This window comes from Procambarus clarkii, chromosome 30 (genome assembly GCF_040958095.1).
Source record: "Procambarus clarkii isolate CNS0578487 chromosome 30, FALCON_Pclarkii_2.0, whole genome shotgun sequence".
Taxonomy (NCBI): domain Eukaryota; kingdom Metazoa; phylum Arthropoda; class Malacostraca; order Decapoda; family Cambaridae; genus Procambarus; species Procambarus clarkii.
In genome coordinates, this window is record NC_091179.1 from 11,138,512 (window position 1) to 11,156,011 (window position 17,500).

At 42.2% G+C, this 17,500-nt stretch overlaps 1 protein-coding gene across 2 annotated transcripts in view; it reads right to left on the bottom strand.

Moving 5' to 3' along the window:
- LOC123765626 (uncharacterized) overlaps positions 1-17,500 on the bottom strand; it is a 145,422-nt gene that overhangs the window by 12,352 nt on the left and 115,570 nt on the right. Inside the window, exons 7-14 of one of the 2 annotated variants that reach the window (XM_069333882.1) lie at positions 15,684-15,927; positions 15,216-15,434; positions 14,005-14,435; positions 13,290-13,426; positions 9,072-9,198; positions 6,300-6,416; positions 4,976-5,154; positions 1,731-1,854 (exon numbers count right to left, since the gene is read on the bottom strand). In XM_069333882.1, the coding sequence (XP_069189983.1) occupies positions 1,731-1,854; positions 4,976-5,154; positions 6,300-6,416; positions 9,072-9,198; positions 13,290-13,426; positions 14,005-14,435; positions 15,216-15,434; positions 15,684-15,927 (1,578 nt within the window). Of the gene's footprint in view, positions 1-1,730; positions 1,855-4,975; positions 5,155-6,299; positions 6,417-9,071; positions 9,214-13,289; positions 13,427-14,004; positions 14,436-15,215; positions 15,435-15,683; positions 15,928-17,500 lie in introns of both variants that reach the window. The other variant, XM_069333881.1, reaches the window with a different exon arrangement.

Below are 17,500 nucleotides of genomic sequence, written 5' to 3' on the forward strand. Positions count from 1 at the left end.
CTAAAATTATGAGAAGGATTAAAACAGAAGAGGACTGTTTGAGGCTTCAAGAAGACCTAGACAAGCTGAAGGAATGGTCGAACAAATGGTTGTTAGAGTTTAACCCAACCAAATGTAATGTAATGAAGATAGGTGTAGGGAGCAGGAGGCCAGATACAAGGTATCATCTGGGAGAGGAAATTCTTCAGGAGTCAGAGAAGGAAAAAGACTTGGGGGTTGATATCACGCCAGACCTGTCTCCTGCAGCACATATCAAGCGGATAACATCAGCGGCATATGCCAGGCTGGCCAACATACGAACGGCATTCAGAAACTTGTGTAAAGAATCATTCAGAACTTTGTATACCACATATGTCAGGCCAATCCTGGAGTATGCAGCCCCAGCATGGAGTCCATATCTAGTCAAGGATAAGACTAAACTGGAAAAGGTTCAAAGGTTTGCCACCAGACTAGTACCCGAGCTGAGAGGTATGAGCTACGAGGAGAGACTACGGGAATTAAACCTCACTTCGCTGGAAGACAGAAGAGTTAGGGGGGACATGATCACCACATTCAAGATTCTGAAGGGGATTGATAGGGTAGATAAAGACAGTCTATTTAACACAAGGGGAACACGCACAAGGGGACACAGGTGGAAACTGAGTGCCCAAATGAGCCACAGAGATATTAGAAAGAACTTTTTTAGTGTCAGAGTGGTTGACAAATGGAATGCATTAGGGGGTGATGTGGTGGAGGCTCACTCCATACACAGTTTCAAGTGTAGATATGACAGAGCCCGATAGGCTCAGGAATCTGTACACCTGTTGATTGACGGTTGAGAGGCGGGACCAAAGAGCCAGAGCTCAACCCCCGCAAACACAACTAGGTGAGTACACACACACACACACACACACACACACACACACACACACACACACACACACACACACACACACACACACACACACACACACACACTTGCACACATATGCACACATATTCACACAAATGCACACGAGGACATAATTAGAAAAGCAGATAAGCCATAGAGATGCCAAAAAATAAATGTTTTACTCTCAAGGTCGTAAATAAGAGGGATAGACCAGGTAAGGTAATTGTCGAAGCCAATTAGATACACATTCTTTGAATATCAATATGATAAGAAAAGCGAGAGGAAATGGGCCACTTCATTGATCTAAAGATAGTAAAAAAGGCAGGACTTTAGAATGGATGCTCAGCCAGACAAGCACATGTAGGTGAGTACATACACACACATATACACTGGTCTGGAAGTGCAGTCCTAAGGGCCCGGGTTCGATTCCTGGTCGAGACAGAAACAAAATGCAGTTTCTTTTACCTGATGCACCTGTTCACCTAGCAGCAAATAGGTACCTAGGAGTTAGTCAGCTGGTACAGACTGCATCATGGGGATGTATGAGTGTGTGAGAGAGAAAAATGTAGTAGATATAATAAAGGAAAAATAGATTGGGAGTCAATACTTTAGGCAAAAGATAGTTGGAAAAGCGGGGTCCAAGAGCTAACAGCTCGATTCTGCAGACATAAGTACTAAATACACACACACACACACACACACACACACACACACACACACACACGCACACACGCACACACGCACACACGCACACACGCACACACACACACACACACACACACACACACACACACACACACATACACACACACACACACACACACACACACACACACACACAACTACACAAGCATGTTACCTGTGAGGCCAAATACTTCATCCCAGCAGCGACCTGGAGAGCTATCTGTAGACAGTCCATAACAGAGAGGGGCTCCGTAGCTGCCTCCTCCCCTGACAACAGCGCCACGTCCTCATTGTGGCTCCTGGTGGAGGCACAGAAGGGTGACACTCAGTCCTCACAGCAACCAGACCAGGGATTATCTATAACCATTCTTTGGAAATGGCTACAGGCATTTATTTTGGATAATTAGCTCTAGGTAACCAATGTCAGATGATTTGTTCCATGCAATTCACACATAAGTTGCAGGCAATGAGTCACAATAACGTGGCTGAAGTATGTTGACCAGACCACACACTAGAAGGTGAAGGGATGACGGCGTTTCGGTCTGTCCTGGACCATTCTCGCAACCGACTTGAGAATGGTCCAGGACGGACCAAAACGTCGTCGTCGTCCCTTCACCTTCTAGTGTGTGGTCTGGTCAACACACATAAGTTTTAACTCCAGGTAATTAAACACGTTTTCAGTAAAAATCTCAGTGGAAACTATATCAGGTAATCATCACTAGAGAGTCAGTAAAATGGGACAAAAATTGCACTCGTAATTGCTGGTGACAATCTAGAAGCTCATTAAGCAAAATACCGCTAATTGGCTTAACAAAAAACAATCTTTTTTCTTTCTCCTGATATGTGCTAAAATCAAAACAATAGCTTAAAATGCACACACATAAATCGCAATAACGTGATATATCAAATGATTGATTTGTTCATGTGATAGCTTAAAATTTTTCGGTAAAACAATGATTAAATTATAATTCAAATCAGCAGAGCAGTTCAAGCTCTAGAGCGATAATTTTCATACAAATTCATGGCGCTCGAAACATATTTTCCTATAAATTTGGAAATAGGTGACCTTGACAACAGTTTTTTTTCTCTTTAACATTCCTCATGACTGTTTAAAACTATTTAAACATTAATATAAAATAAAATACTGGCACGAAACATTAGTATTTAAATTTAAATTCCAAAGCAAAATATAGGAATATAAAATTAAATTCCACCGTGAAATTTAATATATGAATATAAAATTAAATTCCACCGTGAAATACTTGTATTTAAAATATATTTTTCCTTTTTGAGAAAACGAGATTAAAAATAAGCAAAAGACACAATGAATTCATTGAAGATAATTTCCCCAGAGACGAGTTATTAATATCGGTTCTCAGCCACAGACGCAGCAAGCATGTGGAGAAGTCCTAAAATAATTTAAGAAATAATAAATGGATTTTGAACGCATAGAAATTATTAAGAAGTTAAAACAAATACATAAAAATGGACACACTGGGACGGGAATGAGAGAGAGAGAGAGAGAGAGAGAGAGAGAGAGAGAGAGAGAGAGAGAGAGAGAGAGAGAGAGAGAGAGAGAGAGAGAGAGAGAGAGAGAGAGAGGGGGGGATTTACAGATTGCTTATCTTATTTGCTCCTTCAATTCAGACACTGCTTTACGTTAATTAATATATACAATTTTATTCAACTTTATGATTGATTAAGCATCTGAAAAAACTTAAATTAATATCAAGTAAAGCCATTAAATATTATTGATCTTTTCATAATTTAACTAAAATACATTTATTTAAATTAAAAGAAAAAAAATAGCATTAAATTCCAAAATAATTATTTTCGGTTTTATTCATTAATAAGAAGAAAATTAGGGAAGGTAAGCCCATCTGCAAACCAATTTATCGAAGGAATAAGAATTTCTGGCTCTTTGGGGGGTTTTGAGGGCAGCAGGCATAATACTGAAAGCAACCTGGAGGGAAAGCTCTTGAAATGAAAACAATGATTGTCTGTTACGGAGATCAGGAGTAGTGACGTGTTACTGGCCAGCTGCCGCTTGCTAACATCACTGGAAATTTTGTCTTATGTGCTCTAGTCCAACACACAACGTAACATCATGGTTACAACCGCAACGTTGTTGCAACTTTGCAACCACAACTTTGCATCAATGTAACATCCATATTGTTGTAGCAACGTGATAACCACATCGTTGTTCCAGCATGGCTAACACGGCATTGTTGCAATGTTGCAATTTCAGTTTTTGTTGCAACGTGTCAACCTCAATTTTGTAGCAACGTGACAAATACAATGTTGTAACCCCATTGCTACCTCGGTGTTGTGGCACTGTTACAACCACAACAATGCTGCAGCGTTGCAAACCCAATGCAAAAGCGATATTACAACCACAACATTGCAACAACCGTACAACTACTAAGCTGCAGCAGCGTTGCAACCACACAATGTGTGGTGAAGTGAGTGAGGTGGTAACAGGTCACAAGTGAGGATAAGGATAAGAAGATTAGAATGGACTTAAATGAATGAAAAACAGAAGAGTGAGAGGAAGCATGAAAGAGAGAGAAATAATTAAGAACAGAAGGAAGAGGAAGAGCGAGACAAAGAGCAAGAATGAATGAGATATAAAATACAAAAAAAAAAATAATGAATAAGAATACTTTATAATTGCTAAATTCTTAAGAAACTTCATTTAGCTATTAACTACTGTTGATTTGAAGCAAATCATCGACTCGCCACCCTCTAACCATCCACCCAAACAATGAATCCATTCCCCATCTATCCCTTTAAGCCCCATCCATCACTCCAGGAGCATATGACTGACACTTCAGAACCATCCACCACCTTAATAACAACCATACCAAACTAATATGAACCAATCGGTATTAAATTGTCTAGTTATGGACAAGATAATAACGAAGAACCAATATCTATTACCCTGACCCTAACTGCCAATCAACCACCCACTAGCTATACTAATTAACCACCCACTAACCACTCATCAGCCACCCGCTAACGACTCATTACCGTTCGATACACCCGCTTACCTCAACCCGTTCTTGCACTTTCTTATAATCAATATTGACTTATTAAATACGTGCATATGTGACATACTAATTTATTGTGAATATTTTAGTTTACCTTGAAAAGCTTCATAGAAAACACCGACCTTACCTAACCTTCTTAGTATGTTAAGATAAGCATCTTATTGCTTCGTAATTACAATTATTACTTAACCTATTATAGGTATAGAATAAGTAATAATTGTAATTACGAAGCAATAAGATGTAAGGTCGGTGTTTTCTATGAAGCTTTTCAAGGTAAACTAAAATATTCACAATAAATTAGTATGTCACATATGCACTTATTAAATAAGTCAATATTGACTTAAAGAAAGTGCGAGAACGGGTCGCTTACCTGAGGTAGTTATTAAGGTCGCCATGTTCCATGTACTCGAACACCATGAGCAGCGGGTCGGAGTTGGCGCACACGCCGAAGAAGCTGACGATGTTCTTGTGTTTGAGGTTATTGAGCATCTCCACTTCGCGTTCCAGCTCCAGCCGGGCCTCAGCTCCCACGCTCTTCAGCGTCTTCACCTACGGCGGGAGAGGAGGTAAGAGGTTCCTACAGGTGTGTTTACAGAAAGGTGTGGTGTTGATTCGTACATGTGTGTTTTACAGAAAGGGGTGGCGTTGATTCGTACATGTGTGTTTTACAGAAAGGTGTGGTGTTGATTCGTACAGGTGTGTTTACAGAAAGGTGTGGTGCTGATTCGTACACGTGTGTTTACAGAAAGGGGTGGCGTTGGTTCGTACAGGTATGTTTACAGAAAGGTGTGGTGCTGATTCGTACACGTGTGTTTACAGAAAGGGGTGGCGTTGGTTCGTACAGGTGTGTTTTACAGGAAGGGGTGGTGTTGATTCGTACAAGTGTGTTTACAGAAAGGTGTGGCGTTGATTCGTACAGGTGTGTTTACAGAAAGGGGTGGCGTTGATTCGTACATGTGTGTTTACAGAAAGGTGTGGCGTTGATTCGTACACGTGTGTTTACAGAAAGGAGTGGCGTTGATTCGTACAGGTGTGTTTACAGAAAGGGGTGGCGTTGATTCGTACAGGTGTGTTTACAGAAAGGGGTGGTGTTGATTCGTACACGTGTGTTTACAGAAAGGTGTGGTGTTGATTCGTACACGTGTGTTTACAGAGAGGTGTGGTGTTGATTCGTATACGTGTGTTTACAGAAAGGGGTGGTGTTGGTTATTACAGGTGAGTAAGGGAGGACATAAGGGGGATGGTGTTGGTCCATACAGGTGTTTGGGAAAAGGGGAGAAGAGGAAGGGTAGTGGTGTTGATTCGTACAAGTGTGTATATAGTCTTAGAAGTGGATTTCTTGGTTCGTACACACATATTCCTGTGGTGTACACACAGACGCTCTCTGATGAACACACTGTTTATCTACAAAATTCTACGTATATAATTTTGTATTATAATATTCTTTATGAGGAACAACAAGTTTACATAACAGCCTAAAAAAAAAGAAAATGTCTATAATGCTTCGAGGAAGAAAGAACAGTAAGCAAGATCACAAGGAAACAGGAAGGAACGACAAGGAAACAAATGGGAAACAAAGCAACAATGAAATAAGAAAGGTACATGCTCACAAGGAAACAAGAGAGGAACAAGGCCACAGGGGAACAAGAGAGGAACAAGGCCACAGGGGAACAAGAGAGGAACACAATACTCACAGCCACCTGGGTAGCTCTGCCCCAACCTTCCTCCATAATGCCCAGATACACGCGGCCGAACGCCCCTTCCCCCAGCTCTGACACGAACTTGACATGGTCGCGGGGGATGACTCTAGCCTGGGGGAGGGAGAGAGAGAGAGAGAGAGAGAGAGAGAGAGAGAGAGAGAGAGAGAGAGAGAGAGAGAGAGAGAGAGAGGGAGAGAGAGAGAGAGAGAGAGAGAGAGAGAGAGAGAGAGAGAGAGAGAGAGAGAGAGAGAGAGAGAGAGAGAGAGAGAGAGAGAGAGAGAGAGAGACAGAGAGAGAGAGAGAGAGAAAGGGAGAGAGAGAGAGAGAGAGAGAGAGAGAGAGAGAGAGAGAGAGAGAGAGAGAGAGAGAGAGAGAGAGAGAGAGAGAGAGAGACAGAGAGAAAGGGAGAGAGAGAGAGAGAGAGAGAGAGAGAGAGAGAGAGAGAGAGAGAGAGAGAGATAGAGAGAGAGAGAGAGAGAGAGAGAGAGAGAGAGAGAGAGAGAGAGAGAGAGAGAGAGAGAGAGAGCAAGAACAATTGTAGATGGGACAAATGATTATGGGAGAAAATCATCAAAGCAATAGAAGAAAATTGAAGAATAAAGACAAGAATTATGAGCATAACAAAAAATATTAAAAGAATAGGTGAAACATAAACAGGAAGAGAAGAAAAAGATAGAATGAAGAGTAAGGACAGAAAGGAAGAAATTATTTATAAATTAATTAACTATATAAAGCAGAGAAAGAGAATATTTCTCATTAGCTGCAATCATTCGCATGTTAGTTTAATTAATAAACAACTCACATAAAAATGTCTCATAACAGTGTGGCTTGTTTCCCTCTTCATACTTAACAATAGTCTAGCATAACTATTCATAACATTAGTCTAACAATATCAAATGTTAACTGATCCATATCCTTCTAAGCCTTACTAAGAAATTAACAAAACAACATTCAAGGCCATAGAAGCTTTGGCATATATATCATCTGTGAAATAATGTAATTACTTATTGGCAGAACTGATGAAGATCAGCGAAATGAATGCATCTGGTTCAGTGTTAGTGAAATGTGGGTATTGACGACCGTAGAGTTTATGTCATGTTCAGACCAGAGCCAAATTAGCGTGTAACAAGTTTGAAGTTGAATTAGATCTAGGAATCCCCATCTCTGCTGTCAAAACTGTATTAATCCAAACATTCAGATCTGATAGGAAAGAACTTACTGACTCCCAACGACCTGAAAGTACTAGTATAAAAAGCTATGATTTGTTCAGATCTGAAACCTACATCTATGGACAGCACAAAACGTCCACTAGACTGTGCGACACAGTGGTTGCAAGGATCAGGTTGGGTTACCGTTACCTGTGGCAGGTGGCTGCAGGTGACGGGTCTCCCAATCCTGAGCACTCCAGTTGCAAACTCTGCGAGCAGGAACTACGGCATGATCTCCCGCACTACATCACTGAATGCCCAGTTATTTGACCTTTCAGACCAGTTGGCATGAGGTACCTGGAGCTTTGCAATTACTTTATTCATTCTCGTATTCTTGAAGATATCCTCACAGTATACCCAAAATTTGCCAGTGCAGGCTATTAAACACATGGCTCTGTATGACTAACCATCCTGCGAGATGGGGACTTGTATTACCACTGCTACCTTATTCAATCTTGTGGTGTTGATATTCTCAAAATGCATCCGGAGTCTGCCAGTGCAGACCGCTTATCACATGCCTCTGTATGACTAACCATCCTGTGTGATGGGGATTTTTTAGCATCACCTAGTTAGCTTCTTTTTGACACACTGTACTCCACTTCATATAGTCTAGGGTAGCTGCACTAATGCAGATGTACCTAATATGTTAATAAAAAAAAAAAAACTCTATGAGTCTAGGGGAAGCTTCACAAAGGCAGTTGTACCTAAATGTGTTAGTAAAAAAATAAGGTATGATGTACTTGGCCATGCTCATAATGTCCACATGCTCATAATGTCCACATACTCATAATGTCCAGATGCTCATAATGTCCACATGCTCATAATATCCACATGCTCATAATGCCCAGATGCTCATAATGTCCAGATGCTCATAATGTCCACATACTCGTAATGTCCACATACTCATAATGTCTACATACTCATAATGTCCACATACTCATAATGTCTACATACTCATAATGTCCACATACTCATAATGTCTACATACTCATAATGTCCACATACTCATAATGTCTACATACTCATAATGTCCACATACTCATAATGTCCACATGCTCATAATGTCCACATGCTCATAATATCCAGAACGCTTGCCTGTGCTGTCAATGGGTCACATGCTCACTTATGATTAATTGCATTTTGAGATGGGCATTTTTAGTCACATACTAAATTGTCAATGTTACATAGAATATATATATATAAACTATGTAACCCTTTATATAGTCTTGGGTAGCTGCATAATTGCCCTGATACTTTTGGTATAATAATAATACTAATAATAAAAATAATAAAAATAATAATAATATACTATTACTACTACTACTACTACTACTACTACTACTACTAATAATAATAATAAAGCAATATACAATTAGATTTTTTAAATAACTTTCATTAACTTTTTTCCTTCAATTAAATTCACAGGTTCACTCCCTTTAACTACCTTCTCTTCTACCTCTATGGGGTCCCTTAACTGCTCTCTCCTCTACCTCTCTGGGCCCCTTTAACTGCTCTCTCCTCTACCCTTCTGGGCCCCCTTAGATACCGTTCCTCTTACCTGCGGTTTGGACGGAGAAATCTTGCCATTTCCCATGTACTCAGGATTGTCGACGAGGCGGTCAGCGCTAAGCGGCATCAGCTCCTGTAGCTGGAGTCCGTCACTCTTCTTCTGGCAGTCCTCGTCTCTGCACAGGCACCCACTGCTTCTATTACAACCTCCTCTATCCACAGGGCCGGGCCAGGGTCAAGGATAGGAGGAGTGGGTGTGGCGAGGGGATAGTGAAGGGTATGGTGTGGCTTGGTCGAGGATGCTGGGTTGGCTACAGCGTCCTCTTCCTCCCACAGGACGAAGCCTGGGTCAAAGATAGAGGGGGTGTGTGTAGCGTGTGGATAGTACGAGGGTAAAGAAATGTGTGTGTGTGTGGCTAGTTAGATATGAGTAGTGTGTGTGTGTGTGTGTGTGTGTGTGTGTGTGTGTGTGTGTGTGTTTGGGGGAGAGGGAAAGGAGAGTTTTACAGGACAGTATTGAAGGATTGTTGAATGAATTGCGAATAACAAACCCATCCTCATGATATGACATATAGCTTCACTATATTCGCTAACACCGAATCAACACCATTGGACCCTTCACTATCCCCTGCGAAATGGATTCTAAGCCAGCACGCATCACTATACACTAAGCACTGTAACAACACTTGAACCATGAGGACGAAATGAGGGAATAGTTGGGGGAGGGAAGGGGAACCATTCCGTCCTCATATTTCAGCTCAGTCTACCCTCGTATCCTTTCTAAATAGCTATAGAGTCAAACTGGCTCTGTGCTTTCTCTTGAAAATTACCATAAGGTATAAATATGATGTATTGATGCATTTTGCATGAGGACGGGTTATCTAGTGGTATTAATATTAGGTCAAGGATGGTGTCAGGATGTGGAGTCAGGATTAGTGGACGAGGCACTAATGGTGTCAGGATATAACCCTGATCTTCAGGATATAAGGATATTCTGAGTGTAATTGTAGGGGGGGAACGAATACATTCACATAGACTTCATTAAAGTCTCAAATAAAACAAATAGAATGTTAATAATACAACAGATGTGAAAGTTAAGAATCATTGACCTTTGTGAGAGTTATTACTGGCCATCATTTTCCTAAATTTTGAATCTAGGGAAAAATTACAATTGTGTGAAAGGAAATATATAAATTAGGGAGAAAAGGCTGAGTTTTAATTAAGGGAAAGATAGACTACAGGAAATGGAACAGTAAAGGTTTAGCAGTGAAAAAGTTTATTAGTTTAGCATCTAAAGGGCTTCTAATATTTATTTACAAGGGTTAGTAGCTATGACATGGGTAAGGATATGGAAGGGGGAAGGATAAGATATATGGAAAGGATGTGGTATATGGGATGATATATATGGGAAGGATTTGATATATAGGAAGCATAGGTTTCAGGCACTTATTCACTCATGAAAACCATAAACATCTAGTCAATTTTAACTGCTTCCTCTGTTTGTCCTATTCCTTAAATTCGCCTATGTAGCCTCTCCTTCTCTTCCTCCTATTAGCCAATGTTCGTCTGATATGCTCACCTATATATATATATATATATATATATATATATATATATATATATATATATATATATATATATATATATATATATATTTATCTATTTGTGTGTGCATGATCGAGCTTCAGCTCTTGGTCTCTGTTTCACCAACCTCTGAGAGTATTTTTATGAAACATAGATATTTTATTATAAAAAACTAATATCTTATTTAAATTCTTATTGGTATCTCTTCTGCAGTCTGACTGATTATAACAATAACAGCAAAACTGAACAAAATATAAAGATTTTGATTCAATATTATTTTTAAATACCTCTAATCAATTTTCATTAAATTCTCAAATTCTGAATGAAGTGGACTTTGTGTTCATCTTAGCTAGAACACCGAGCGAACTTCAGCTTAGCTAGAACAAAGAGCCTACTTCAGCTTAGTTAGAACACTGGAGCCCACTCTAGAGAACGAAGCCCACTTCAGGCTAGTCAGAACACAAGCACCCACTTCAGCCTAGCTTCAACACAGTGCCCATTTCAGCCTAATTAGAACACCATAGCCCATTTCAATCTAGCTAGAACACAGAATCCATTTCTGCCTAACTAGAACATCAGAACCCACTTCAGAATAAACAGAAGTCAGAGCCCACTTCAGCTTAGCTAGAACACCAGGGGCCAGATTCACGAAAACACTTGTGCAAACACTTACGAACCTGTACATCTTTTGTCAATCTTTGGAGGCTTTGTTTACAATTATTAAACAGTTAATGAGCTCCGAAGCACCAGGAGGTTGTTTATAACAATAACAACAGTTGAATGGGAAGTTTTCATGCTTGTAAACTGTTTAATAAATGTTATCAGAGCCGTCAAAGATTGAGGAAAGATGTACACGTTCGTAAGTGCTTGCGTAAGTGCTTTCGTGAATTTGACCCCAGAGCAAACAGCAACAACAACAGACTCTCAGTTGCTCACCAAGAAGGACTGCTCCTCTCTTTTCCAGTAGAGTCCCTTTGACTCTCCTCTACACATCACCCATCCACACTATCTTACAAATCCTGCACCACACAAGGAAACTCGTTTCTCCAGCTCTTCCCCTCCCCCCTCTTTGTTTTCTCTCTCTCTCTTATTTATTTATTTATTGATTTATTTATTTTTTATATGCAAGAAAGTACATTGGGTTTGTGAGAATACATAGCATAGTATTTACAATCTTGTAAAGCCACTAGTACGCGCAGCGTTTCGGGCAGACTCTTTCTCGCAGACTCACTCTCTCTCTCTCTCTCCCTCTCCACAAAAGACCTAAAACTCCTCTCACAGCAAAAGCACTCGTCTTTGATGAGGTCCGCTGTGTGTAAATACAAGTTCGAGTATAAATTGGAGTTACCTTGCATGAGCCAATAGGCATTCTACCGTTATCTTTATTTTTATGCTCTTCCTACGTGTAAATACAGGAATAATTAACTCATTCACTCTCTCTCTCTCTCTCTCTCTCTCTCTCTCTCTCTCTCTCTCTCTCTCTCTCTCTCTACCATCCGACTCCACTCTGCGAATTGGTTGGTCTCTAGCTACCGGTCTTAATCCGAAGTGAAAGCTTCCGAAATATTGATATACACATTTATATATATATATAACAAATGTAATTTTAGTTAATAAGAATATAAGAATTAAGGTAACTGCAGAAGGCGTTTTTGCCCATATATTCACCAAATTTATATTTGGCTCTATTTATATCCACCAACTCCCATTTATATATATATATATATATATATATATATATATATATATATATATATATATATATATATATATATATATATATATATATATATTGGTGTATACTGGAGCAGGTTTTCTTTCAAACATGTTTCATTGAATATGACCGGTCATATTCAATGAAACATATATATATATATATATATATATATATATATATATATATATATATATATATATATATATATATATATATATATATATATATATATGTATGTCTAATGTGGTACCAATTTTCAAGAAAGGAGATAGATCACTTGCGTCAAACTATTGGCCAATTAGCTTAACATCTATTGTGGTAAAGTTGCTTGAATCGATAATTGCAAATGCCATTCGTCTTCATCTTGAAAAACTCAGATTAATAATTGATTCACAACATGGTTTTACTAACGGCCGTTCATGTTTAACAAATTAGCTCATCACTTAATTCCAGCATAGTTGAGGCAGTTGATAGTGGTAAGGTTTGTGACGAAGTGTAAACCTCACATAACGCTCTCGTACTCTCAGTTTACGAGCGAGTATACGGGGTTAATGACCTCGTAATGAATGCTACTTAACACGCTATAGTGATGTCTCTTAATGCACTTGTAGTAATCTCGGTTAACGTGTTTAATTGAGCACCTCGGTTAACGCGCTTGCGACCTCAGTTAAGACCTGTGACCTCGGGTAAGACCTGTGACCTCTGTTAAGACCTGTGACCTCGGGTCAAGACCTGTGACTTCGGTTAAGACCTGTAACCTCGGTTAAGACCTGTGACCTCGGTTAAGACCTGTGCCCTCGGTTAAGACCTGTGACCTCGGTTAAGACCTGTGACCTCGGTTTAGACCTGTGACCTCGGTTAAGACCTGTGACCTCGGTTTAGACCTGTGACCTCGGTTAAGACCTGTGACCTCGGTTAAGACCTGTGACCTCGGTTAAAACCTGTGACCCCGGACGAGACACTTACATGAAGGTGATCTGGAAGGGGGAGTCGGGGCACGGGTCAGCGTCCGGGTGGGGGCGAGTGTGTCCACGTCGCAGGTTACGAAGCAGCAGGAGAATCGCTCCGATGACGATGACCACCACACACGCCCCGATCGTCAGCTGCAAGAGGTAAGGTGAAGGACTTGGTCAAGACTTGGTCAAAAAATGCGGTCATGGCTTGGTCAAAAAATACGGTCATGGCTTGGTCAAAAAATACGGTCATGACTTGGTCAAAAAATGCGGTCATGGCTTGGTCAAAAAATGCGGTCATGGCTTGGTCAAAAAATACGGTCATGACTTGGTCAATATATGGTCATGGCTTGGTCAAAAATGCGGTCACGGCTTGGTCAAAAAATGCGGTCATGGCTTGGTCAAAAAATGCGGTCATGGCTTGGTCAAAAAATGCGGTCATGGCTTGGTCAAAATACGATCATGGCTTGGTCAATATGGGGTTATGGCTTGGTCAATATGGGGTCATGGTTTGGTCACAATACAGCCAACGATCATTGCTATCTTGTTGAGTAGGGCCCCAAAATTTATCGAGTATTCATTATGGTTCCTTGAACATCAAAAAAAATTTGCAGCTTATAGATCATAAATCTAATTTATATATGTAACATAGATAGCTCCTCACACTCCTACATTTCAGAATAGTATAACAAGAACGAAAATAGAACAAGAATAGGGTACGGACTCACCGTTATCGACAGAGGAAAAAGTTTAGTTGAGGGAGGCAGAGCTGAAGTCGAAGACTCGACAGTCAGTTCAGGAGGCGATAAGGTAATATTCGCTGTCGCGATGGAAGACCCGGACAGTGCGACGGTGATGGCAGAGGTTGCGGTGCTGGCAGCAGTCGTGGTGGTAGTCGTCGAAGTTGGTGCAGTGGTCGTGGAGGGTAGGAGGCAAGGCGTGAGGGGTAGAAGGGACGGAGAGGAGGCCGCTGGTGTCTGAGGGAACCACCGCTCATCGGGGAAGATTTCGAACCCGATGGAGGTGTTGCAGGGTTGGGTGTTGAGTCGGCGCCGGGAGAAATGCACGGACTGGCTGGCTGCGCCGAACTGGTTGGTAACTTTGAGTTCGTAGTCCCCTCGTTTGGCTCCTCCGGTGGTGTCCGGGAAGATCAGGTACCCTGCAGAAAGGACGTCACAAGCTTGAGAGACAGCGTCTTGAAGCCGTGAGGGAAGTTGAAGTCAAAAGGAACATGAATGCAAACTGCATCAAAAGGTTAAGATGAAACAGTCTTACTGTAGAAACGGAAGCAGGTTAAGACAGCTATAACTTAGACAAAAGAATGGGAGGCCCAGGCAACGTTAATGTACTCAGAAGAGACGCTTGCCTAAAAAATCTTTAACCTAAGCATAGTAGGTAAGCTTTGAGGAAGGTTTGTTGAGAGGGAGATAAGAACCGAACTTAGTTGACAGATTGAGAAAAATAGATTAAATATATTGAAAATAGGAGATTAATCACCTTGATAAATTGGACATTAATTGCCTCTAAAGTTAGGACATTATGTGCCCTTAAACTAGAAGATTAAGCACCCTGAAGATTGGAAATCAAGTACAATATGATTATCCTGGAGGGACAAAAAGTGTAAAAATAAAATTAAACTACATAGTAGGAGGAACATCATTAGTGTCAGAGAGAGACATGTCAACCCGAAAACCCTGTCTTCTTCTGTCCCCTCGCTGCTGTCCCAAGCCTCGGGTCTACTGTCCCAGGCCTCGGGTGCGCCGGTGACACCACTTACAAAAGACCTCGCCATATTTTGTCAAGACAAATTATTTTGCTCTCTTTTTTTTTCCCTTTACAAATTTTCCTCTCATGCTCATTAAGTGGATTCCCCTTCCCCCTCCCCCCAACCCCTTGTTATGAACGAGTGTAAGGAAAATGAGTGTTCCGTCTCCCTCACCTTCTATGTACGAGGACCTCTGAGCCATGGTATCAACGTAGTAACTGAGCTGCTTCCCGTCGAAGTCACCGCCGCTGAAGCTCGGACACGGGCTGAACCACCAGCCCAGGGTGAAGTTTGGCGCCGCCTGCGCCTTGAAGTAGAACCTTTCTCTAGTGGAATCTCGCTTAAATTCCGTCCAGCAGATCCTTGGCTTGGCCTGTACGTCTGATTCTATTCCTGATAACCCACACACCCACCAAAGCCAAGTTAGTTATGATTGTATAATGCTACATGAAAATTATGACCAAAATATACGTATTTTAATGCATTTCTAAATCAATAAAATGTCAAATTTGTCTTGAAACCAAGTGACTGTTTGCATGAAACCATTACAGAGAAGGGTTTCGAATGCTTGACCTTAGTATCATGCAGAAACGTAAGCACTTGAACAAATCCCCAAGGGCCGTGATGAGGGTTCTAACTTACTAATGTCTGTTTCCTCCACGCTGAGGAATCTATCGTTCTGAGCTAGGCAGGAGAGCGGCCGGCGTGGGACGACGGACGGCCGCCTCATATACGCTGTGGGAGGTGACGAGGCAGCGACCAGGGTCTCCTGGGTTACGTTGTAGACGAGGGTGATGGTGGAGGTGACGGTGGCGTTGTCGGAGGCTGAGAGAACGTTCGGCAGCCTCTTGACCATCACCAGGTGTTGTGGCACGTCCCATTCGATCTGTCCGGGAGAGAAAAGGTTCTAAGCTGCGGCACTTTATGTTGTAAAGACTAGCATCTGGACACGAGAAAATCTTTGAAGCCGGACGGGCAAGCTATTTCCTGCGTCTTGAGTCATTATATCGACTATCAATATATTTTTTTTGTTAACGCCTCTGGACCTCCATTAACTCGATTCCTTCTCGTGGGTCTATTACAGAAAACCACCTCGCTTCTAAAAAAATTCTGAGATGCCAACGAAGACAGGTCGTTACCTGTTCCTAGTTTAAGCTTAAGCTTCGCTTTATATCCACCTGATGCTTGTAGGTGACTCTTGTACGGGTTAATCATGCCCGTGCAAGTAATCACCTTTTGGGTGGCTTTATCTTCATCATCAGGTGACTCTTACCACACCTGGCCTGCCACGGAGCCACACACCTGGCCTGACACGGAGTCACGCCTGGCCTGCCACGGAGCCACACACCTGGCCTGCCACGGAGCCACACCTGGCCTGCCACGGAGCCACACCTGGCCTGCCACGGAGCCACACCTGGCCTGCCACGGAGCCACACACCTGGCCTGCCACGGAGCCACACCTAGCCTGACATGGAGCCACACCTGGCCTGCCACGGAGCCACACCTGGCCTGCCACGGAGCCACACCTGGCCTGCCACAGAGCCACACACCTGGCCTGCCACAGAGCCACACACCTGGCCTGCCACGGAACCACACACCTGGCCTGCCACGGAGCCACACCTAGCCTGACATGGAGCCACACCTGGCCTGACATGGATCCACACCTGGCCTGCCACGGAGCCACACACCTGGCCTGCCACGGAGCCACACACCTGGCCTGCCACGGAGCCACACACCTGGCCTGCCACGGAGCCACACACCTGGCCTGCCACGGAGCCACACACCTGGCCTGCCACGGAGCCACACACCTGGCCTGCCACGGAGCCACACACCTGGCCTGCCACGGAGCCACACACCTGGCCTGCCACGGAGCCACACACCTGGCCTGCCACGGAGCCACACTATATGCAGCAGTGTCTTTTCTTCAATTGTATTCACCTCTGATCAAAAATGCAAATTCTTTGCAAGGTAGAAATTTAGCTTTTTTTGTGGAAATTTGAAGAAGACAAATGAATCCACGGAATAAACTAATATAAAAAAGACATTGGCAAAGGTATTATACAATTCCCCGATAAGCAAAAGCATACCCGAAAGACCGATATGAGCTCCAGCCTCACCCGCGTGGGAGTCCCGGGTTCGAGTCGCCTAGAGCCTAGGTAAATGGCAAAGAAAACCCAAATAGGCAGGTGAAGGCGCCCCCCCATATAAAACCTGCACAACTTACTATACTGACAGATACCAACCGCAAACAGCATGAGAGAAATATGGCCTAATATAAGTTATCGAAATTATCCAGATATAGATTAGGAAACAAGGAACCTCCACGATGGGATAGATACATTGTGCGTACACTTAATTTAATCTCTCTCTCTCTCTCTCTCTCTCTCTCTCTCTCTCTCTCTCTCTCTCTCTCTCTCTCTCTCTCTCTCTCTCTCTCTCTCTATCTCTCTCTCTCTCTC